Here is a 25,060-nt window from a genome sequence, read left to right on the forward strand (position 1 = left end):
TTTTTTTTTTTTTTTTTTTAGACGGAATCTCGCTTTGTCACCCAGGCTGGAATGCAGAGGCACACGATCTTGGCTCACTGCCAGCTGCGCCTCCCGGGTTCATGCCATTTGCCTGCCTCTACCTTCAGAGTAGCTGGGACTAGAGGTGCCTGCCACCATGCCTGGCTAATTTTTGTATTTTCAGTGGAGACGGGGTTTCACCATGTTAGCCACGATGGTCTCGATCTCCTGACCTCGTAATCCACCCACCTCGGCCTCTCAAAGTGCTGGAGTTACAGGCATGAGCCACCGCACCCGGCCTGTACTTTGACTTTCAACCACCTTTTTGAAGGCAAGCAAAATAGGATAACTAGTAGTTGGTTGGGAATGTTTTAGAAGTTAATGAATGCAGCATCACAATGCTGAGTGATTATTCCATTGGGTATGATGATCTTCTCCTTGCTCCGTTGTATGGAGCCTGCCTTTACCAACATCCCATCATGTGTAGAGGCACAGAGTATAATAGTGCCCATCCCAGAGGGCACGGAGAACCTAGCCCAGATTTATGCAAGAAAGACATGGCCCTGAGATGTAGTTAGTGAGGTAGGGCTGCAGCTACTGCACTCTTCAGGTTGGGAGAGACTCACAGAAAATGAAGGTGCCCCACTGAGTCTTTATGTGATGGAGGCAAAGGTGGCTCCGCCACTGACAGGCTGTGTGACTTACTTCAGTTAACTTGTCTTGAAGATGCAGTCCCCACAGGTTACAAATGGTTTGGATGCCATTTTAATGTTTTGTTTTGTTTTGTTTTGTTTTACTTGTAGTCTCCCTGGAGCATGTTCTTCTAAGAGCCCTCTGGTGACTCAATTAGACCAAAGCCTCTAGATAGGCTTTACTGAAGTATATCAATGCTAAACATTTGCAAGCAACCTGATTCAAGGCATTCATGGTGTGACATGTGGGGTTTAAGATCTTTTGTTTCTCCAGCTGCTAGAGAAAAAATAACTTCCACAAAGATCAGGTTAGATAGCTGATCTCAGCTCCATTAGTTGGAGGGAATGGGGCTACTATTCTAGCACCTCCTGGTTCATGAGGTGAGAACTTTTCCTACCTGTTCCCAGTAACTTGTGAAAGCTGGATGTGACTTTTCTAAAAATGGACTCTCTCTGCCACAGCACACTCAGGATATTTGGACACATAGTCTCCCTTCTATGACCTATTTAATGCCATTTATTCTAAGTACTTCAGGGCAGAGCCAGTTATTTATGAAGTGCAGCATGATGGAAAGTTACCCTGAAGTGACAAGGGTATGTAAGAAGTCCCTCCCAATAGGACATACTTTTAGTTATAGTGGAATTAATTCACAAGGTAAAATTTTTCTACCTAACTCCTGTAAGTCTCAATTTCTTATCTATAATTATAATAATTACTTACATTTATTGAGTGCTTACTGTGTGCCAGGCACTATTCAAAGCCTTTTATGTGTAGTAATCTGTTTAATTCTTATGATAGCTGTATGAAGTGGGATCTATTATTACATATAAATTAGAAATACGACACATAATCAGCTTGCAGGGGTTTTTCACAATGATCACATAATGTAGGGCTTATGAAAACCTTGGGGCCGGGTGCGGTGGCTCACGCCTGTAATCCCAGCACTTTAGGAGGCCAAGGTGGACAGATCAGGAGGTCAGGAGATCGAGACCATCCTGGCTAACACGTTGAAACCCCGTCTCTACTAAAAAATACAAAAAATTAGCCGGGCAGGCGTGGTGGTGGTGGGGTAGTCCCAGCTACTCAGGAGGCTGAGGCAGGAGAATGGCGAGAAACCAGGAGGTGGAGCTTGCAGTGAGTCGAAATAGCACCACTGCACTCCAGCCTGGGCGACAGAGCGAGACTCTGTCTCAAAAAGAAAAAAAGAAAAAAGAAAAGAGAAAAAAGAAAACCTTGGGCATAGCATACAGTTTGTAGTTCCCACTTTCCTTCCCACATAATGACAGACTTGATGCAGCTCAGGTTTAAAGAATAAATTTGGATTAATGAGAGACTGAAGTACAATATGGATAGTGAAATTGCCCTGTGAAAAGAAAATTTTGGTAATATAAATATTTGGCTAGAAATCAAATTTGAATTTTCTAAACAGAGCTTCCACTGACCTCTAATGAACTGGCATATTCTGAGGAAAGAAGAAAGAAGTCATCCTACACTTGCACTGGTTTCTCCTGCCTGACACCTAGACTGCATAGTATGTCGATCACTACTTCTGATTCTCTTTCATTTTTCTATTCATTCATTCATTCAATCAATCAACAAACACTTATTACATACCTGCTATGTGCCAGTACTTGGCATAAGCACTAAGTATCAATGGTGAACATTACATACTCCCTGCTCTCCTACAACTTAAAGCCAAACAGGGAAGACAGACGCTAATCGACCTGTACATAAATAAATAATTACAGAGATTTTGCAACATGGTTTGAAGAGCATATGAAAAGTGCTTCCTGAAGAAATGGGACTTAAACCAGGAGGTAGAAGAGAAATCAGAAAGGTGTGGCAACATTAACAACATGAGAGATAGCTATAGGAGTTTGCCGGGTGGAAGTTACTAATGACCTTAGCGAAAGTTTTGTTGGTGTGTCTAAGGTGGAAACCAGACTGGGAGTGCCCTAAAGAGACAATGAGTGAGAGGTGAAGAAATGGAGACAGTAACGAAATAAAAAACCCTTTCAAGACATTTAATGGTGAAGAAGAGGAGAAGGGAATATATGCTTAAGAGGGAGGGTCAGAGGACAAAAATATAAATATAGTAGTTTAGCTTTCTGTTATCTCAGCTGTCCACATCCATCTCTACTTCCAGTGAAAATAGCACGGAAAAAAAGGTACTTGTCCCAAAGTGAGTGAGTGTGCTTGAAAAAGAACCAGAGCTGCACTCTTATAGGAATATTCATTAGGTAACTTTAATATATGCAAACTAATAAAAGTTCTACCATAAAAACCCATCCTTTGGACAAGGCAGCAGCTTTATAAAATATAATATAATGACTCATTTTTACAATGAAATTTTACTGGTGTTTCAATTAAAAATATATTTTAAAATAATATTTTCCCAGATACACTGAATATGGTATAATTAGGCTAAACACATATTGATTCAAACTTATTATCTCAAAATTCTGTTATATGAACAAATCTGTGTGCTAATGGGGCACACTAACATTCAACTAAAGTGATTGTATAGACACATAGCATTTCACTGGATGATTACTTTAAATGTTTAGAGAGAAAATTAAATCTTTCAAGTCACTAGCAGATTATTCTTGCCCTGGAAATCAGCTGATGCTGTTGCTGCAGTGAATGAAACAGGCATTTGTAACACTGTAAAAAACTAAAAGAATAACTTGGGGATGACATTTAAAGAGTTCTAGTCCCCCTTGAAGCCATTTCTATCAATATAGTTTTAGGCATCTATTTTTACTGCCATCAAAAGGTCTCTCACATTCACATTAATTTTATAAGGAAGCGAGTTACTATTATTACTACTTTATTTATAGAAAAAGATTACTCTGCACTGTAACTAAATTGGCTATTTTAAAACTTAAAAAGTTAATAGGATTTTGTTAAGTACCTAACACTACATTCATGGTCATCTTCATCTGAGAGCCACGAAGAGCCTGATTCCGGGTGTCAAACAGATTGAGCCACAGAAATTGATCCAAGTACCTGTGTTAAATCTTTTCTCTGCTACTGTTTCCCTTGACATCCTCCCCTCTGGCTACTGTCTACGAAGAAAGTAATTAGAAAAGAGCATGTTTAATAAACTAACAGGCAAGTCACTGTTGATCAGATATGGAAATCACATTCTAAGAAAACGGAAAGAAGCCGAGCCGCACACCTGATTGTGTTATGTGAGACCCAATGACCAAAAAAAAAAAAAAAAAAGATTACAAGCTATTCAAGTTTGGGTGCTGATTTTCTTTTTCAAAACCTGAGCAGAAGAAAAATGTCAGGGTTGTTTGGAAGCACCGAATTACAAGATCCTGAATAAGCTGCTTCATCAGACAGACAGCTAGAAAATCCTATTTGCAAAATAGCTCCCACCAGTTTCTTTTCTGTCCGAAGTGAGACTCAGTTTTTGGCTAGAAAATACACTCCTGTCAGCGGTAAGGAAGAGGAATGGTGTCTCTCCCCCTTTTCAGAAACACCATTCCCTGGATGAATGGACAGCAGGAGCGCAGTCTCACAGACGCAGGACTGACCCGAGTACAGTCACCGTCTCTCTCCCAACCCTGAGGGGGGACAATCCCTTTGTGGCACCCGGGAAAGATCGTATCCAAACGAGCTGGTCGGAGTCTGGCAGCGTGGGCGGCAGCGTGGGCAGCAGCGCGGCGACCACGGCTCCGGGCGCGAAGGTGTGTAAGGTAGGCGGGGTGAAGCACCCAGGAGCGGAGGGAAGAGCGCTGCACCCTCGCTAAGTCTAGCCGCGCTGGGCGCGTATCTGGGCGGCCCCAGAAACCAGCAGAGGCAGACTTGGGCCCGGGCAGAGCAGGAGGTGGGCAGAGCCCGTTCCCCCGCTGCCGTTACCTGCAGCAGCAGAAGCGCAGCCGCTGGCTCTTGCTGGATCCGCGCCTGGGCTACCGACTGGACAGCAGCTACCGCCTCCACTGCCTGCACCTGCGACTCAGCGGATCCCTCTTTGGACAGGGCACCCCTACTCCGGGAATCCCAACGCCAGGAGCCATCCATGGCCATGGCGGGGGCTTCTCGGCACCCGACTGGGACGCCCAGCCAGCTCCTTGTGGCGCTCGCCTGCCTGCTCTTGAATCGCCCTGCGCTGCAGGGACAGGCATCCTCGCTTGGGACCGAGCCCGACCCGGCGCTTTACCTGCACGCCTGGGGTGCGCTTGAAGGCACTCGCCCCGACGGCCCTAGCGTGCTGATTGCCAACCCTGGACTCCGGGTGCCCTTGGGTCGTTCCCTTTGGCTCGACCCGCTCCGGGACCTGGTGATTGGAGTGCAGCCGGGGGACCGGTGCGAAATCACGGTACTGGACGCCCTGCCGCTGCTCAAGGGCGCGCTCTCCCCGCGCCGCTTCCCCTGCGCCTTCGGGCCCCGCCAGGTCCAGTACACTCATTTCGGCTCCCACAGCCCCGGACGCGCCCGGGTGCTGCTGCAGCTGCGCTATGACGCCCCGACTCACACCCTGGTGCTGCCCTTCACGCTGGCGGTGGACGTGGTCTTTTCCCAGCTGGAGCTGGTGACGCGCAACAGGCCTTTGGTAGTGGAGAAGCTGCAGGGCTGGAGCCGTGCCATCGACAGGAGAGTGCTGGACTTCGCCTCCCTGAAGTCCAGAGCCACGGCCACCCGCAGGTGCCGGCTCACCCCACTTCCTCACGAGGACGGCCCCCTGCCCAAGTACGGGCGCCTGATGGACGCGATGGGGGCCCCTCTCCCAAGGGGCAAGCGCGTAGACTGTGAAGCTTTCCTCCGGGCTGGGGTGCGCTATCAGCACACCGCTGCCTCCTCGCCCAACCGGGACTACTTGCCAATGATGGTGGAGCTGCTGGGGCCTGAGGGCCAGGACGCTGGGTCCGCGGGTGTGCTGGTCCGCGAGCATTTCCAGCTGCTGGTGAGGATCCTTGGGGGAGCCAAGAACACACCGCCCAGACCCAGCTTCATGGCCACGATGATGATGGAGGTGGATCCATTTGTGCTGACAGCCCTGACACCTGACGCACTAGCCGCGGAGGACGTCGAGTCAGACCCTGGCGACCTGGTGTTCAACATTCTCAACGCCCCGACTCCCGCACCAGGGCATCCAGGGCAGCAGGGCTACGTGGTCAGCACCGACGACCCTCTAGGCCTTCCAGTCTCCTTCTTTACCCAGCAGGAGCTGCGGGAGCTGAAGATTGCCTATCAGCCCCCTACAGAGAACTCCCATGGAGAGCGCCTCTTTCAGCTGGAACTGGAGGTGGTGGACGGAGACGGCGCCGCCTCAGACCCCTTTGCCTTCATGGTGACAGTGAAATCCATGAATACTCTGGTCCCAGTGGCTAGCCATAACAGGGCACTTGTGCTTTTTGAAGGTCAGTCAAGGCCCTTGTCCAGCACTCACAGCGTTCCTATCAGTGATAAAGATAACCTGGAAGAGGTGAAAATGGCTGCAGTCAGCGGCTTGAGACATGGGCAGCTGGTCGTGTTTGGGGCACCTGCTGGGTGCAAGTATTTCACACCTGCGGACCTGGCAGCAAGGCGAGTGGTGTATCAGCATGATGGCAGCAACACCTACAGTGACAACATCATCTTCCGGATGGAGGACGGACACCACCAAGTGGAATTTCTCTTTCCCGTCACCATCCTACCTGTGGATGATGAACCACCAATGGTCAACACTAACACAGGACTCTCACTGACGGAAGGGCAGGTGGTCCAGATCTCTCCCTTTGTACTGAGCGCTACTGATATTGACTCTGAGGACTCAACCATCCACTTTGTGCTAGAGAACCAGCTCTTAGAAGGAAATAAGGAAGCGCCACAGTGGGAGGTGGCCCCTGGTTCCTCCCACTCAAGCCACTACCTGGGGGACATGTTGCTGCGGCAGGCTGAACTACCTCTCTCCACCGAAGGTGGGGACTGGCACTACATGGAAAAGGAAGGGCTTTATGAGAAAGTGGTGACTGAGTGGCTACAGAGAGACATAATGGAAGGGAGACTCTTCTACCGCCATCTTGGACCACACAGCTCTCAAACTGTAATGGTCCAGCTGGCTTTCCATGTGCAGGATGACCATGACCCACCCAATCTCTCCAACCAGCACATTTTCACCATCAAGGTCCAGCCAGCGGATATACTGAGTCCACAGCTGTATCCAGGAACTACACTAGAAATGACTGTACAAGAATACCAACTCACTCACTTCCAGAAGAACTTCCTCCGATACATTGACCAGGACTCTGATGACCAGAACCTATGGTACACCCTACTGACACTCCCGACTGACACAGATCGAAACCACCAAGTCCGGGCTGGAGAAATTGTGCTCACTGATTCACCAGACACACTCATCATGCACTTCACCCAAGCCCAGGTAAATCAGCGTGAAGTTGCCTACCAGCCTCCACAGAAGTTAGGTATTGCACCACGGGTTGTGCAGTTTACCTACCAGGTGGAAGATGCTGCAGGCAATAGCGTGCCAGGCACATTTACATTATTCCTGCAACCTGTGGACAACCAGCCCCCAGAAGTCACCAACAGAGGCTTTACTGTCTTAGAGGGAGGCAGCTTTAACCTCAGCAGTAATGAGCTGCATGTTACAGACCCAGACACAGACATTGACCAAATTGTCTTCATATTAGTCCGCAGTCCCCAACATGGACGCTTGCAGTACTTTAAAAAATGTATGGTCCCAGGGGAATCTTTCATGCAAGCTGACATTATTAATGGGAGTGTCTCTTACCAGCATGGTAGAGACCAGACAACTACCAGTGACACTTTCCATCTGGAAGTAAGTGATGGGGTGCACCATATACCCATCACCATCCCAATTTCCGTGCATCCCAGTGTGGCTAACAAAAGTCCTAGGATCTCTATCACAAGTAGTTCATTATTGGATGTTTCTATAGATGTACTAGAGAATAAAGCCACTGAAATTACCATGGGTGTCATCCATGGCAAAAGGAAGGATGTACATCACTTGATGCTGTCTTTCATTGTAAAGGACAGCCCCAAATTGGGCACTATTCTGGTCAATGGTTTGCCCACAGAACGATTCACCCAAGAGGACCTCATCAGTGGGAGAGTAGCCTATGTCCACACTGGAGGTGAAGTTGGTTTTCAAAAGCAGCACGATGCCTTCAGCCTCATCGTCTCCAATGATTCTTACCAATGGGTAGTGGGGAATAGCATAATAGAGAGAGTACAGGTACGAGTAACTGTGCTGCCTGTGGACAATGTGGGACCCAGGGTCTTGGTGGGGGAGTCCTTCATTGTCTATGAAGGTGAGAAGAACTCCTTGACCTTACAACATCTCCATGTTGAAGATGTGGACACTCCTCAAGATGAACTCCTCTGCACAGTGACTAGTCAGCCAGCCTCTGGCTACCTGGAAAATATTGCACCAGCTCCTGGTTCAAAAATGTCCCAGTCTGGCAGCCCCATCAGTGCTTTCTCCCTCAGAGATGTCCAAGTGAGGCATATCAATTATGTACAGAGTATTCACAAGGGAGTAGAGCCACAAGAGGATCAATTCACCTTTTATTGCTCTGATGGCATCAACTTCTCCCCAAATGTCTTCTTCCCTATAATCATCCTACCCACCAATGATGAGCAGCCTAAACTTTTTGCCCATGAGTTTGAGGTACTAGAGGGGATGAGCCTGGTCATAGACACCCAGCTGCTCAATGGAGCAGATGCTGACCTGCCACCGAATGAGCTCCACTTTCAACTCACAGTCCTCCCTCGGCATGGACAAATCATAGAGCAGCTGGCTACGGGCAGCCAGCCCATCCACAGCTTCACCCTCAAGGAGATTCAGGAGGCCTCCACCATTGTGTATGAGCATGATGACTCAGAGACCAAAGAGGACAGTTTTGAGGTCTGGCTAAGTGATGGCAAGCACACCACCCACAGGAAGGTACCCATTGTAGTGACCCTAGTGGATGATGAAACTCCTCAGCTGACTGTCAACAATGGGCTGAAAGTAGAGAAAGGACACTCTGAGATCATCACAAATCAGATCCTCAAGGCCACAGATCTTGACTCAGATGATAAGAGCCTCAGTTTTGTCCTCCATTCTGGGCCTCAACAAGGGCTTCTACAGAGGCTGAGAAAACCCAGAGGAGAAGTGAGGAACAATCTTACTCTGGGAATGAACTTTACCCAGGATGAGATTGACAGAGGCCTCATCTGCTATATCCACACAGGCCAAGAAGGGATTGTTGATATTATCAAGTTTGATGTGACTGATGGGGTTAACACTTTGACAGACCACTACTTCTATGTCACTATTGGCAACTTAGACAAGGTCTTCCCTGAGGTAATCAGCAAAAGGATCACCTTAACAGAAGGTGCCAGAGTGACCCTTACCAACAGTCTGCTTAGCAACAGTGATATCAACAGCTCTGATGAACATCACTTTAACATTACACGGGCTCCAAGCCTGGGTCACCTAGAAAGTTCTGACCATGCTGGGGAACCCATTGCCTCTTTCACTCAGCTTCAATTGGCTAGCAACAAAATATCCTATGTCCATACTTCAAATGATGAGAAAAAGATGGACAGCTTTGAGTTTCAAGTGATCAGTGAACTCTACCCTGTGTCCAGAACCTTCAGGATCTTCATCACTGATGTGGATCATAAGAAACCTATCTTGACCATCCATAGACTAACACTACAGAAAGAGGCTAGCCAACTGATCACTCCCCTTGAGTTGACAGTGGAAGACAAGGATACCGCAGATTATCTTATTCTCTTTACCATCACCCAGGTCCCCATGCATGGCAAGATTTTGTACAATGGTAGCCATCCTGTGACCACTTTCACCAAGCAAGACTTGAACAAGAACCTGATTAGCTACAAGCACGACGGCAGTGAGACCACTGAAGATAGTTTCTCCTTGACTGTGACAGATGGCACTCACACTGATTTCTATGTCCTCCCAGACACTGCCCTGGAGACACACAAACCTCAAGTAATGAGGGTCCAGATAAGATTATTAGACAATAGGCTTCCCCAGATTACTATCAACAGGGGTGCCCTAACCTTGAAGCGCCTTCACACTGGACGTATGGGCTTCTTGATTACCAGTAAGTCTCTGAAGGCAGAAGATCAGGACAGTCCCCACAGGCTTCTGAAGTATAAAGTTACCAGAGGACCAGAGCATGGCTTCATTATCAGAACTGGCCTTGGAAACCAGAGCACTCGAGAGTTTACACAAGGTTAGTATGCATTCTTCCCTGACTATTCTGTCCCTTCCCTTCATTGGATCAGATCTCTCAGCTTTGTGTAAAATTGTCCTGACCTCAGACATTTGCACTAAGATTCTTGTTCTAATAAAATACAGTAAAGTATGAAATTATTCTAAAAACAAACAAAGCAACAAGTCCTTTTTCATCAATTTCATCAGAATGCCTATTTAACAGGAACTCACACATATTTCATAAAGTTGTAGTTATACCTTAAAACTGCTAAACACAGGAGGACAGCTTCTACTTCTGAAATATTATAAGATAACCTTATATTAATTCTGATAATATCAGATTGATTTTGAATTTTAAGAATGACATATAGAAATCATTTGCATAGTTATTAGTAAGTCCAGATTTCTGAAGATGTTTGGTATCTAGATTTTGGATATAAATTCCTACATTGTTCATTTTTATTATACTATTCAAATGTAATTTCTACATCTAATAAAAGCACAGAACTATGTTTGCCTGAGATTATTTTTTTCTTTTATATTTGGTGTTACTACTAATTATGAACTAGAGGCAGGTCCCTCTACTTTCCCAGGTGATGTGATACCTGCTGGTTTTTAAATGCTCTTTATGTTGTCATAACTTTTTTAGATAGCTCTGTGCATGAAATGTCCCACATATGATACATGTAAACCTAGATGCAAACTCAGAGGAAAACTTACACATTTAAAAAATAGTTTGATTACATTTTCAGAATTTCTTCTAAAGCAAATGAAATCATATGTGGTTCTCCATGGCATGTGTATACCTATGTGACAAATCTGCATGTTATGCACATGTATCCCAGAACTTAAAGTATAACAGAAAAAGAAATAATGCAATCACAACAGTGATAACATTTTCAAATATTAAACTTATGTAAACTTTAAATAATAAAATCATGTGACTCTATAAGAATTATTTCTACAAACAAACACCTCCGAGAGCAAATTGTTTTTAAAATACTAATAATTACCAATATAAAAACATAATTATAGACCTTCATAACAAATTATTACCCAAGAAAATAGGCAATAGGAAAAACTCATGATTTTATTCTAATTTTCTTTTTTCTTAGGATGCAGCAATTATTCTTGTTTAAATTCATTTTGACAAATAGTTCATGAGTATCCACAAATATGTCAAGCTCTATACTTGTGCAGAAGATTCAAAACCAGATAGACCTGGCTCTCAATAGAGGGCCAGGATGTTGTAAAGCACACGTAACTAGAATGCCCTCCTTGCTGGGCTTTAGCACCCAGAGAATATGCACATAGTAGCACTGTGACAAAGTCAGGGTTTCTTACTTTTATTTGAGGTTTGGAAGTACATATATTTAAACTCATGTCATGCTGGTTTGTTGTAAGGTTATTTCATCACCCCGGTATTTAAGCCCAGTACCCAGTAGTTATCATTTCTGCTCTGCTCCTTCCTCCTACCCTCCACCCTCAAGAAGACCCCACTGTCAATTGTTCCTTTCATTGTATTCATGAGTTCTCATCATTTAGCTCCCACTTATAAGTGAGAATATGCAGTATTTGGTTTCCTGTTCCTGAATTAGTTTGTTAAGGATAATAGCCTCTAGCTCTATCCATGTTCCTGAAAAAACAACAACAACAACAACGAAAACACATGATCTACTTTTTAATGGCTGCATAGTATTCCATGGTGTATATGTAATATATTTTCTTTATCCAATATATCATTGATGGACATTTAGGTTGATTCAGTGTCTTTGCAATTGTGAGTAGTGCTGCAATGAACATTTGCATGCATTTGTCTTTATGGTAGAATGATTTATATTTTTGGGGTGTATACCCAGTAATGGGACTGCTGGGTTGAAGGATAGTTCTGCTTTTAGTTCTCTGAGGAATCACCACACTGCTTTCCACAATGGCTGAACTAATTTACACTCCCACCAACAATCTATAAATGTTCCCTTTTCTCTGCAACCTCACCCAGCATCTGTTATTTTTTGGCTTTTTAATAATCACCACTCTAACTGGGGTGAGATGGTACCTCATTGTGATAAAGTTTCCAACTAAAGTTTTATTTTTGACATTGTAGCTTTAAGAAGATTCATGTTCACTTAATCATTATTTTCAAATTTATTAATTGGAGTATTTCTATGCCTAATTAAAACTTTGAGGTTGTTAACATACTCATTTTCATTTGTGCCAATATGACTGTGTGTGACGTTTGCTCTTTTTTTTTTTTTTAGCTGACATTGATGAGATGAAGATATCCTATGTCTTGAATGAGGGCAGCAATGCATCAAAGGACATCTTCTATTTCTCTGTTGAAGACAATGGTAAGTCAGTAATAAAACCTTCAAAAGGACTCGTGGTTAACTAAAATCAACATAAAATAGGAAAAAAAATTAAATAATTTCTAGGCAAGTACAGGCATCATATAAGCAAGTAATCACAATCAATAATGTCATAATACAAACAAATTAATTCTTTTTGTTTCTCTTATGGTCTTGTGCCAAATGATTCTTGATAAATAACTTTTTAGGAAGAAAAAGTAATGAGGAATTTGATAAGTGAAATGTGAAGTATTTTATCTGATCTGGATCATGTGTGACATCATATAGGCAAGTGAATCTCACCTTCAAGAGATTCTGTGAATCTAGCTGGTGGTTTCTATCATTCTGAAACAAATTAGAAAATACATCTTCAGATTTTGTTGGGATTTTTATTTGCAGAACTGAATCTTATGGCTCCCTGACCTTAGATTTGAAATCTTTCTGCATGGGGTAAATATATATATATATCTCCCGGCATAGAGGAAAGCTTACTTAAAAACTGCCTGTTTATGCTGCAGCTTGGTCTGTGTACTATTAACTTCAAAGTAGAATAATGGGCAGCATCTAGTTAACAGAAGCCACTTTCTTTATACACCTAGGGATTCAATGATTATGTGGTCAGCAGAAAAATCATTTTGCAGTATGACAGGATAATAGCAGAAATTATCTCTGTGTGCTGCTTGCCACTCAGAAACCTCTTTCAGCACAAATCATTACTCATTCCCAGTAAGTAAGCTGCATTTTCTGCCTAAATCATGTGTAATCAGTCAATAATTGAATTTATTGTAAAGTAGTCCTCTATGAGAGGCCGTATGGTATACTGACTGGGTTTGAGTCCCAACTTGTCCCATGTGACCTTGAGTTAGTGACCTTGTCCTCTTCATTCATTCCCCCATGTATAAAGTGGTGGTCTTCATACCTATGTCAAAGGGTTGCTAAGAGGATTGACTAAGATCATAAACGTAAAGCACTTCATAAAAAGTAGGTGCTTTCACCCGATTCTTGTTCATTTTTTTAAAAAAAATTTAATTTAAAAATAGGTGCCCATTAACTAGATATTTTCTCCCCTTCTGATAAGACTAACTATAGTTGAAACCACTGATCCCTCCTCCCCATTTCCTTCCTTAAAGTTTAAAACCAAATCTTCTTTCCCTTTCCCAAGTTCTCAAGAACCATAAGTTCCTAAAAAGATGAATGTATGCCTTTAAACAGGCTCATAAATAAATGTAAGACAAATGCTTTATTTTGAATATTTTCCTTTCTGTTTTTGAAACGATCGTCACTCTAAAAAGATGTACCTCTGACTCTGACACTATGCTTTGTGGACAACGTTACAAACAAAAATACAGTCTGTGATGACACTGTAAGGTGGATTTTATGTAGCTACCATGTTTTAACTTTTTTCTGTGAGCTAGCCTGTCCTTAAAGACATTATGACTTTTGATCCTCACTACAAAACAAAAAGTAAATGTTATGATGCCCACTTTAAAATGAAGACACCACGGTTAAATAACTTGCCTGAAGTCATACAAGTAACAGGCAAGTAAACTGGAATCAAATCCAGGTCTTGCCAATTCCAAAGCTAGGGTTCTTAACTGCTAATGCTACCCTCACCCTGCTTTGGGAAGCTGAAGCCATGGACAAAAGTTAGAGAACAGAGCCAAGACTGCACTTCCTAACCTGACAAAGAAGCGCCTTGAGAATCAAAGTGATAAGAATGATCAAACACAGAGTCCAAAGTATTTGAGGATACATTTGTTCATAGCTGGATCTTAAAGTATGTATACATAAACTAATTAAATATTTGCACATTCATTTATCCAGTGAATTTTTTTCCCTTGGATCCAGGGACAAACTGGAATTTTTAAAAATTATTTCTTTAAGATTTTTTTCTAGAAACAGGATCCCTCTATGTTGCCCAGGCTGGAATGCAGTGGCTCGAACTCTAGGCTTCAAGTTGGTCCTCCCACATCCACCTCTCAAGTAGCTGGTACTACAGGCATGTGCTGCCATGCCCAACCAGTGAATTTTTCAGTTGCCTTCCACGTACTGTGCATGGAGCTAAGATCCATGTCTGCTGATGATGGGCATTCCTGGAACAGCTGATAAAGGACTCACTTTAAACGTTTTATTATCTGTTATTTTGAAATATTATGAATCCATTGCTTTACAGTAGCTGACTTAATCTTTTTTTCTTTCAAAATGCCCTCACTTTAAAAAGATTTCCCAAATGGAATGTTGAACATTTCCATTTGATCTATTAATAATTTTTTTTTCCTAATGGCACATAGCACTAACAGAAGGTGTTATACCCTTCTAGAAATAGATCTTTCACTGTCGTTGTTGTTGTTTCCATACCAATATTCAAACTGTTAAAAGAAGACCCTGCCCTGCCTCCAGAACTGACATTAGGTGTATGCTGCAGCTTAGCTCAGGGGTCTTAAGAATGCAAGTACTGGCAAAAATGACCCTCGCGCTCCAACTTTGCTAAAATCTCAAGAGTGATACCATGAAGGCTTCTAATTAATAGGCTCTGGACCCAGGCTGTCTGTGTCCAAATCCCAGCTCAACTCTTGTAGTCTTACATATTTGAGAAACTGCCTGTGCTTTAGTTTGCTCACCAATGAGCTGAAAATAATGATGGCATGTGCCCCTTAGAATTATTATGAGGATTTTATTAGTTTCCTATTGCTGCTATAACAAATTACCACAAACTTAGTGGCTTGAACCAACACAAATCTGTCATCTTACAGTTCTGGAGTTCAGAAATCCAAAATGGTCCTTACTAGAATAGAATCAAGGTTTTGACAAGGCTGCATTTTCTTTTTTTTTTTTTTCCATAAGTTTTTGGGGGTACAGGTGATATTTGGTTACATGAGTAAGTTCTTTGGTGGTGATTTGTGAGATTTTCGTGTACCCATCACCCGAGCAGTATACAGTATTTTTTGCCCCCTTTCCACTCTTCCCCCAAGTCCCCAAAGTCCATTGCATCATTCTTATGCCTTTGCGTCCTCATATCTTAGCTCTCACATATCAGTGAGAACATATGATATTTGGTTTTCCATTACTGAGTTAATTCATTTAGAATAATAGTCTCCAATCTCATCAAGGTCACTGCAAATGCTGTTAATTCATTCCTTTTATGACTGCATAGTATTCCATTGTATATATATATACCACAGTTTCTTTATCCACTCATTTATTGATGGGCATTTGGGTTGGCTCCATGATTTTGTAATTGTGAATTGTGCTGCTATAAACATGCGTGTGCAAGTATCTTTTTCAAATAATGACTTCTTTTCCTCTGGGTGGATACCTAGTAATGGGATTGCTGGATCAAATGGTAGTTCTACTTCTGGTTCTTTAAGGAATCTCCACACTGTTTTCTGTAGTGGCTGTACTAGTTTACATTCCCACTGGCAGTGTAGAAGTGTTCCCTGATTAACAAACACATCCACACCAAAATCTACTGCTTTTATTTAATTATTATTTTTTGATTATTGCCATTCTTGCAGGAGTGAGGTGGTATCTTATTGTGGTCTTGATTTACATTTCCCTAATTATTAGTGATGTTGGGCATTTGTTCATGTTTGTTGGCCATTTGTATATCTTCTTTTGAGAATTGTCTATTAATGTCCTTAGCCCGCTTTTTGATGGGATTGTTTGTTTTCTTCTTACTGATTTGTTTGAGTTTGTTGTAAATTCTGGATATTAGTCCTTTGTCAGATATATACATTGTGAAGACTTTCTCCCACTCTGTGGGTTGTGCGTTTTCTCTGCTGACCATTTCTTTTGCCATGCAAAAGCTCTTTTGTTTAATTAGGTCCCAGTTATTTATCTTTGTTTTTATTGCATTTCCTTTTGGGATCTTGAAATCCTTGGCTAGGCCAGCGTCTAGAAGGGTTTTTCCAATGTTATCTTCTAGAATTTTTATAGTTTCAGGTCTTAGGATTAAGTCCTTAAGGCATCTTGAGTTGGTTTTTGTATAAGGTGAGAGATGAGGATCCAGTTTCACTTGCCTACATTTGGCTAGCCAATTATCCCAGCACCATTTGTTGAAAAGGGTGTCCTTTCCCCACTGTATGTTTTTTGTTTGCTTTGTCAAAGATCAGTTAACTGGAAGTATTTGGCTTTATTTCTGGGTTCTCTGTTCTGTTCCATTGGTCTGTGTGCCTACTCTTGTACCAGTACCATGCTGTATTAGTGACTATGGCCTTATAGTACAGTCTGAAATCAGGTAGTGTGATGCCTCCAGGTTTGTTCTTTTTGCTTAGTCTAGCTTTGGCTATACGGGCTCTTTATTGGTTCTATATGAGTTTTAGAGTTGTTTTTCCTAATTCTATGAATAATTATGGTGGTATTTTGATGGGAAGTGCCTTGAATTTGTAGATTGCTTTTGGCAGTATGGTCATTTTCACAATATTTATACTACCAATCCATGCGCATGAGATGTATTTCCATTTGTTTGTGTTGTCTGTGATTTCTTTCAGTAGTGTTTTGTACTTTTCCTTCTAGAGGTCTTTTGATTCCTTGGTTAGGTATATTCCTAAGTATTTTATTTTATTTTATTTTATTTTATTTTATTTTATTGCAGCATTTTAAAAGGGGTTGAGTTCTTGATTTGATTCTCTGCTTGGTAGCTGTTGGTGTATAGAAGAGCTACTGATTTGTGTACATTAATCTTGTATCCCGTAAACTCTACTGAATTATTTTATCAGTTCTAGGAGCTTTCTGGAGGAGTCCTTAGGGTTTTCAAGGTAAATGATCATATTATCAGCAAACAGTGTCAGTTTGATTTCATCTTTACCGATTTGGATGCCCTTTATTTCTTTCTCTTGTCTGATTGCTCTGGCTAGGACCTCCAGTACTATGTTGAAGACGAGTGGTGAGAGTGGGCATCCTTGTCTTGTTCCAGTTCTCGAAGGGAATGATTTAAACTTTTGCCCATTCAGTATTATATTGGCTGTGGGTTTGTCATAGATGGCTTTTATTACATTAAAGTATGCCCCTTGCATGCCAATTTTGCAGAGAGTTTTAATAATAAAGGGATGCTGGATTTTGTCAAATGCTCTTTCTGCATCTATTGAAATGATCATGTGATTTTTGGTTTTAATTCTGTTTATGTGGTGTATCAAATTTATTGACTCGTGGATGTTAAACCATCCCTGCATCCCTGATATGAAACCCACTTGATCATGGTGGATTATTTGTCTTTTTGACATATTGTTGGACTCAGTTAGCTAGTATTTGATTAAGGATTTTAGCATCCATTGTTCATCAAGGATATTGGTCTGTAGTTTTCAGTTTTGGTTATATCCTTTCCTGGTTTTAGTATTAGGGTGATGCTGGCTTTGTAGAATGAATTAGGGAGGGTTCTGTTTTTCTCTATCTTGTGGCATAGTGTCAAAAGAATTGTACCAATTCTTCTTTGAATGTCTGGTAGGATTCTGTTGTGAATCCATCTGGTCCTGGATTTTTTGTTGTTGTTGTTGGTAATTTTTTAATTACCATTTCAATCTCACTGCTTGCTATTGGTCTGCTCAGGGCATCTAATTCTTCCTAATTTAAGTTAGGAGGGTTGTATTTTTCCGGGAATTTATCCATCTCTTCTAGGATTTCTAGTTATGTGAGTAAAGGTGTTCATAGCAGCCTTGAATGATCTTTTCTATTTCAGTGGTGTCATTTGTAATATCTCCTGTTTTGTTTCTTAGTGAGGTTATTTGGATTTTCTCTCTACTTTTCTTGGTTAATCTTGTCAATGGTCTATCAATTTTATTTATCTTTTCAAAGAACCAGCTTTTTTGTTTTATTTAACTTTTGTATTTTTTGTTTGTTTGTTTCAATTTCATTTAGTTCTGATCTGATCTTGGTTATTTCCTTTCTTTTGCTGAGTTTGGGTTTGGTTTGTTCTTGTTTCTCTAGTTTCATAAGGTGTGACCTTAGATTGTCTATCTGTGCTTTCAGTCTTTTTGATGTAGGTGTTTAGGACTATGAACTTTTATCTTAGCACTGCCTTTGCTGTATCCCGGAGGTTTTCATAGGTTGTGTCATTATTGTCGTTCGGTTTGAAGAATTTTTTAATTTCCATCTTGATTTTGTTTTTGACCCAATGCTCATTCAGGAGCAGGTTAATTTCCATGTATTTGCATGGTTTTGAAGGTTCCTTTGGGAGTTGATTTCCAGTTTTATTCCACTATGGTGTGAAAGAGTGCTTGATATAATTTCAATTTCCTAACATTTATTCAGGCTCGTTTTATGGCCTATCATATGATCTATCTTGGAGAAAGTTTCATGTACTGTTGAATAGAATGTGTATTCTGCTATTGTTGTATACAATGTTCTGTATATATCTGTTAAAGTCCATTTGTTCCAAGGTATAGTTTAAATCCCTTGTTTCTGTCTTCATGACCTGTCTATTGCTGTCAGTGGAGTATTTAAGTCCTCCACTCTTACTGTGTTGATGTCTATCTCATTCCTTAGGTCTATTAGTAATTGCTTTATAAATTTTGGAGCACCAGTGTTAGATGCATATATGTTTAAGATTGTGATATTTTCCTGTTGGATGAGGCCTTTTACCATTATATAATGTCTTTCTTTGTCTCTTCCAACGCCTGTTGCTTTAAAATTTGTTTTGTCTGATATAAGAATAGCTACCCCAGCTCACTTTTGGTATCTGTTTGCATGAAATGCCTATTTCCACCCCTTTACTCTAAGTTTATGTGAGTCCTTATGTGCTAGCTGAGTCTCCTCAATACAGCAGATAGTTGGTTGGTGAGTTCTTATCCATTCTGTGGTTCTGTATCTTTTATATATACACACACACACACATATATATGAACTTAAAGTATATATATATGTGTGTGTACATATATATGTGTGTGTACATATATATATACTTTAAGTTCTGGGGGGTGTGTGTGTGTGTATATATATATACACTTTAAGTTCTGGGGTACATGTGCAGAACATGCAGATTTGTTACATAGGTATACACATGCCATGGTGGTTTGCTGCACCCATCAACCCATCATCTACATTAGGTATTTTTCCTAATGCCATCCCTCCCCCAGGCCCCCACCCCTCGACAGGCCCTGGTGTGTGATGAGCCCCGCGCAGCTGTGTCCATGCGTTCTCATTATTCACCTCCCACTTATGAGTGAGAATATGCTGTGTTTGGTTTTCTGTTGTTGTGTTAGTTTGGACATGAATGAAGCTGGTTCTGTATCTTTTAAGCAGAGCATTTAGATCACTGGCATTCAATGTTAGTATTGAAATGTGAGGTACTATTGCAGTCATCATGCACTTTGTTACCTACATACTTTGGTTTTTGTTTTTTGCTTTTTAACTTGTATTTTTGTTTTATGGGTCCTGTGTGATTTATGCTTTAAAGAGGTTCTGTTTTGATGTGTTTCCAGGATTTGTTTCAAGATTTAGAGGTCCTTTAGAGTTCCTATAGTAGTGGCTTGGTAATGATGAATTCCCTCAGCACTTGTTCATCTGAAAAAGACTGTATCTTTCCTTCATATATGATGCTTACTTTTGCTGGATACAAAATTCTTGGCTAATAATTATTTTGTTTAAGGAGACTGAAGATAGGCCCCTAACCCTTCTAGCTTGTAGGGTTTCTGCTGAGAAATGTGCTGCTAATCTGATACATTTTTCTTTATAGGTTACACGGTGCTTCTGTCTCACAGCTCTTAAGATTCTTTCCTTCATCTTTGAATAACCTGATGACAATGAGCCTAGGTGAAGATCTTTTTGCAATAATTTTCCCAGGTGTTCTTTGTGCTTCTTGTATTTGGATGGCTAGGTCTCTAGCAAGGCTGGGGAAGTTTTCCTTGATTTTTCCTCCAAAAAATGTTTTTAAAATTTTTAGACTTCTCTTCTTCCTAAGGAACAACGATTATTCTTAGGTTTGTTCATTTAACATAATCCCAGACTTCTTGGAGGCTTTGTTGATATTTTCTTATTCTTTTTTCTTTGTCTTTGTTGGATTGGGTTAATTTGAAGACGTTTTCTTTGAACTCTAAATTTCTTTCTTCTACTTGTTCAATTCTATTGCTGAGACTTTCCAGAGCATTTCACATTTCTAAAAGTATATACAGAGTTTCATGAATTTTTTATTGTTTTTTCTTTAAGCTATCTATTTCCCTGAATATTTCTCCCTTCACTTCTTGTATCACTTTTTGGATTTCCTTGCATTGGGCTTCACCTTCCTCTGGTCCCTCCCTGATTAGCTTAATAACTAACCTCCTAAATTCCTTTTCAGGTAAATCAGGGATTTCTTCTTGGTTTGGACCCATTGCTGATGAACTAGTGTGATTTTTGGGGGGTGTTGAAGAGCCTTGTTTTGTCATTTTACCAGGATTGATTTTCTGGTTCCTTCCCATTTGGGTAGCCTCTGTCAGAGGAAAGGTCTAGGGCTGAAGGCTGCTGTTCAGATTCTTTTGTCCCACGGGGTGTTCCCTTGATGTAGTACTCTCTGCCTTTTACTATGAATGTGGCTTCTGTGAGCCAAACTGCAGTGATTGTGTTCTCTCTTCTGGGTCTAGCCACCCAGCAAGTCTACCAGACTCTGGGCTGGTACTGGGGTTTTCTGCACAGAGTCCTGTGATGTGAAACATCTATGGGTCTCTCAGCCATGGAAAGCAGCTCCTGTTCTGGTGGAAGTGGCGGGAGGTGCAGTGGACTCCATAAAGGTCCTTAGCTTTGGTGGTTTAATGCTCTATTTTTGTGCCAGTTGACCTCCTGCTAGGAGGTCACACTTTACAGAGAGCATCAGCTGTGGTACTATGGGGAGGAATCGTCAGTGGGAGGGTCCTAGAACTCCCAAGATCATATGCCCTTTGTCTTCCACTACCAGTGTGGGTAGGGAAGAACCATCACGTGAGGGAGGGGTTAGGTGTGTCAGAGCTTAGACTTTCCTTGGGTGAGTCTTGCTGCAGCTGCTGTGGGGGATAGGAGTGAGGTTCCCAGGTCACTGGAGTTGTGTACCTAGGAGGATTATGTCTGCCTCTGCTGAGTCATACAGGTTGTTAGGGAAGTGGGGGAAAGCCTGCAGTCACAGGCCTCGGCCAGCTCCCTCGCAAACTTAAGGGCAGTTCTCACTTTCACCATGCCCCCCACAACAACCCCCAGACCATTTCCAGGCAGAGAACCACGCCGGCTTGAAAACCTGCCTCAGGCTATATGCCTCCCAGCTGCGAAAGAAAGGGGCTTGGTTCTTTCCCTGCCTGTGGTGTTCTCCACACTGGATTTGCTCCCTCCCTGAGTTCTGGCCAGGAGGCTTCTCACTCCGTTGAAATTGTTACAAAGTTCAGCTAGCGATTTCATTGTCCCTGTGTAGTTCTCTGCCTGCTCCTCTCCTGTTGGATCCCTGTGATGCCAGGCAGGAATGGCCTGCTAGGGGAACCAGTGAGCTCCCGGGCCTTTCTGCGGCTTCCTCTACCCCTGAATTTTGTTCAGCTCTCCAAATTGACTCAGCTGCAGGTAAAGTTGGAAACTTCTCCTGCGAACAGACTTTCAGCTTCTCCAATGGGGGTGTGTGTTCAGGAGAGGAGGGTCTCCCTTTACCACTTCCATAGTTGGGGCACTCACAGTTTGGGGGGACTCTCCCAGGTCCTGCAGGAACAGTCTGCTTCCTTCAGAGGGTCTGTGGGTCCTCTTGGGATTGCTGGTTTGTTCTTGCAGTCGATCTGGAGCTAAAATTCACAATGCGAGCCCCTGCTCGCTCTGTCCGGAGCTGCAATCTAATCCTGCCTCCCCTCTGCCATGATGTCCCGCCTCTCTCCAGCCTAGTTTTTAAAACCTCAAGACCGCATGTTCTTGTGCAACTTTAGGGTAGAATCCATTTCCTGGCCTTTTCCAGCTTCTAGTGACTGCACATTCTTTCATCTTCAAAGCCAGAAGTGGCTGAATCTTTCTTCTGCTGCATCACTCTGATACTCTCCTGCCTCCCTCTTTCACTAGTAAGGACCCTTGTGATACATTGGGCCTACCCAGATAATCCAGCATAATCTCCCTGTCTCAAGAGCCTTCTTTTAATCACATCTGAAAAGTCCCTTTGGCCATGCAATATATTCATAGATTCCAGGAATGAAGATGTGGATGTCTTTTGGGAAACATTGAACCATCTTCTCTACCACAAGTATTAAAGGAATCAACACACATAAGGCACTTAGAAGACTGTCTGACACATAGTAAGCACTCAGTAAATACCATCTTTACAATTATCAGCTAGTGTTAATGGTAAAGGGTAGTTACTGCAAGTTGTCCAGGCTCTTTGCATTTTGAACAAAGAATTGGACAAAACCCCCAGCAAAGCAAAAGAATGAAGCAACAAAAGAACAAAAGCGGGGTTTACTGAAAACAAAAGAACACTCCACAGTGTGGGAGCAGACCCGAGCAGTGGCTCGAGAGCTGGATACAGAATCTTCTTGGGTCCCAATACCTGCTAGAAGTTTCTCTTTGGCCACTTCATGCTCACCTCATGTAACGGAAGTGGTAGCCCACTATCAGTCTGATTGGTTGCAGACAGTAGCTATTCAGAGGCTGGAGTGAAGTTACAAAGTTGCAAACCAAGACTCAACCTCACTCATTATGATTTGTTGCAGATAGCCACTCTCCCATCTGATGGGCAGAAAAGGTCAAAGGTAGTAGCCTCTGGTCCTTTTGTTACTTAGGCCTGGAAAATTAGGATTTTCCTCTTTTTTTTTTTTTTTTTTTTTTTGAGACGGAGTCTCGCTGCTGTCTCTTATACACATCTAGATGTGTATAAGAGACAGCCTCTTGGGTTCAAGAGATTCTCCTGCCTCAGCCTCCCGAGTAGCCAGGACTACAGGCGCCCGCCACGCGCCCGGCTAGTTTTTTGTATTTTTTAGTAGAGACGGGGTTTCACCATGTTAGCCAGGATGGTCTCGATCTGCTGACCTCGTGATCCGCCCGTCTCGGCCTCCCAAAGTGCAGGGATTACAGGCTTGAGCCACCGCGCCCGGCCTGGATTTTCCTCTTAATTTAGTTCTAGGAAGTTGGCATGAAACAGGCTTAGATCCCCTGCCTCCGGACCCTATTCTCTTGCCTCACCATGATACCAAATTTTGTATTTTTCTTCTTCTAGCTGAAAAGGAGTTTATTAACTTATTCCTCTTTATAGGAGGTCAACTTTTAGACTATTTTGGTGAATTATTTTATTGGGATATTGCCTGAAACCCTTGGTTTCTCACCTCTTTTTCTCTGCCTACTTATAAACTGATTTTATATTTATTAGACGTCTAACAAGTAGACAAAAGAAGGAGAGGAAGTAACTCCGTCCAGTGTTTCAGTCTTTGATGCTACTTACTGAGCTAATGCAGAGTAAATATCTTACCTATCCGTATCTTGTTGTCTCTATCAATTTTGCCTTTTTCTTTTGTTCTGCTATAGTTAAATGAACTAACATATACCAAAAATGTAATATGATGCCTAGCATATATCAATTTCCCAATAAATATGAGTTTTCATCTCTTCTCTTCTTTCCTCTCACATAGTTATGGACATAACCATACTGGTGTATAGAGTTTAACTGGCAATTTAAATGGAAATTTTTGACAATGTGGTGGATTTATGTGTTTCATCATTTCTGCAGTTTTTGAGTAATCCGGACTAAGGCTACTTCACCATGAGAGATCAGTCTACTTTTTAATATTAATGATAAATTTCATTATATTCAAGATTACTATGAAAGCCACTGGCAGAATAGGGGATACAGTTCAGATTTCTAAAGCTCTGAACTGTGCCAATTAAGCATACTGTCAAGTTTATTAATTTTCCTTCCCTAGGTCATTATACTCATAGAATCATAGATTTGTATTGAAATTTTTCACATCTCCACTATATATAACACTAAATGGGTCTCTTCCACTTACCATATAATAATATTATTCTAAGCTTATATAGTAGTTAATATATCAATAAAGCATTTTATAGGAGTTATTTCATTTGCTCCTTACCACAAATTTTAAGATGACAAAATGGGCTTAAGGAATAAAAGTCATCTATACAAAGAACAATTTAGAGGAACCAAGTCAATAGCTTCTAACAAGCCATACTGAATAGCTAGCTATATGCAAGTAAGACTATTATAATTTTGTGATATACTATAGATATTTAACTATTCTATTAAGACTAGAAACAGATTATTCAATTTTCTCTCAAATAATTTGGTGTTTAAAACTCATATGATTAATATTGTGCATTTTGATTTTAAATTTGACCAGATGGAATTTGACTAGCCTCACGGTCCATATGAATTCCAATTTTCTGTTTAAGTGGGCTGTCCTTTTCAAGCAAGTTATGAAAATAAAGTAATAAGAGTTTTAAAAAATATTTATCAGGACAGTGACAGGGATAGAACCAACCAAGAGTTCAATGAATCTCCCCATGCAGTTAAAGTAATGTCACACTTACTTAGAATATTGAACTCTCTAGAATACATATGATAATTCAAAAGCAAGTTAGAAATGTCTCTGGGTAGTCAAATGATGAGATCCATGGCCCAGAATTTTCACACCTGACTCAAAAATGCTTGAAGTCTGTTTGCTCTTATTCTTCAAACGACTCTAATTATATTTTAAACAAAAACAGTGGTAAGAAAAGCATAAGTGTTAAAGGCAAAGATGGTTACAAAATACAGACAAGGTAAAAATTAGCAGATAAAGAATTCAGGAAGCAATGTAAATGTGATGAGACAAAATGCCTAACATATTTCTATAGCTCCTTATAATATAGAGGAAGGCATAAGTGTGGTAAGTCTATAAAACAAGTCTATGGGCCTTAGAAGATG

At 41.7% G+C, this 25,060-nt stretch overlaps 1 protein-coding gene across 1 annotated transcript in view; it reads left to right on the top strand.

Annotated features, from left to right (window-relative positions):
- Positions 1-4,729: 4,729 nt before the first annotated feature.
- The window catches only part of FREM3 (FRAS1 related extracellular matrix 3), a 106,735-nt gene continuing 86,404 nt past the window's right edge, over positions 4,730-25,060 (top strand). Inside the window, exons 1-2 of the mRNA XM_011987154.1 lie at positions 4,730-9,914; positions 12,154-12,243. Of these exons, the coding sequence (XP_011842544.1) occupies positions 4,730-9,914; positions 12,154-12,243 (5,275 nt within the window). The remainder of the gene's footprint in view (positions 9,915-12,153; positions 12,244-25,060) is intronic.

This window comes from Mandrillus leucophaeus, unplaced genomic scaffold (genome assembly GCF_000951045.1).
Source record: "Mandrillus leucophaeus isolate KB7577 unplaced genomic scaffold, Mleu.le_1.0 Scaffold301, whole genome shotgun sequence".
In the NCBI taxonomy this organism is placed as follows: Eukaryota; Metazoa; Chordata; class Mammalia; order Primates; family Cercopithecidae; genus Mandrillus; species Mandrillus leucophaeus.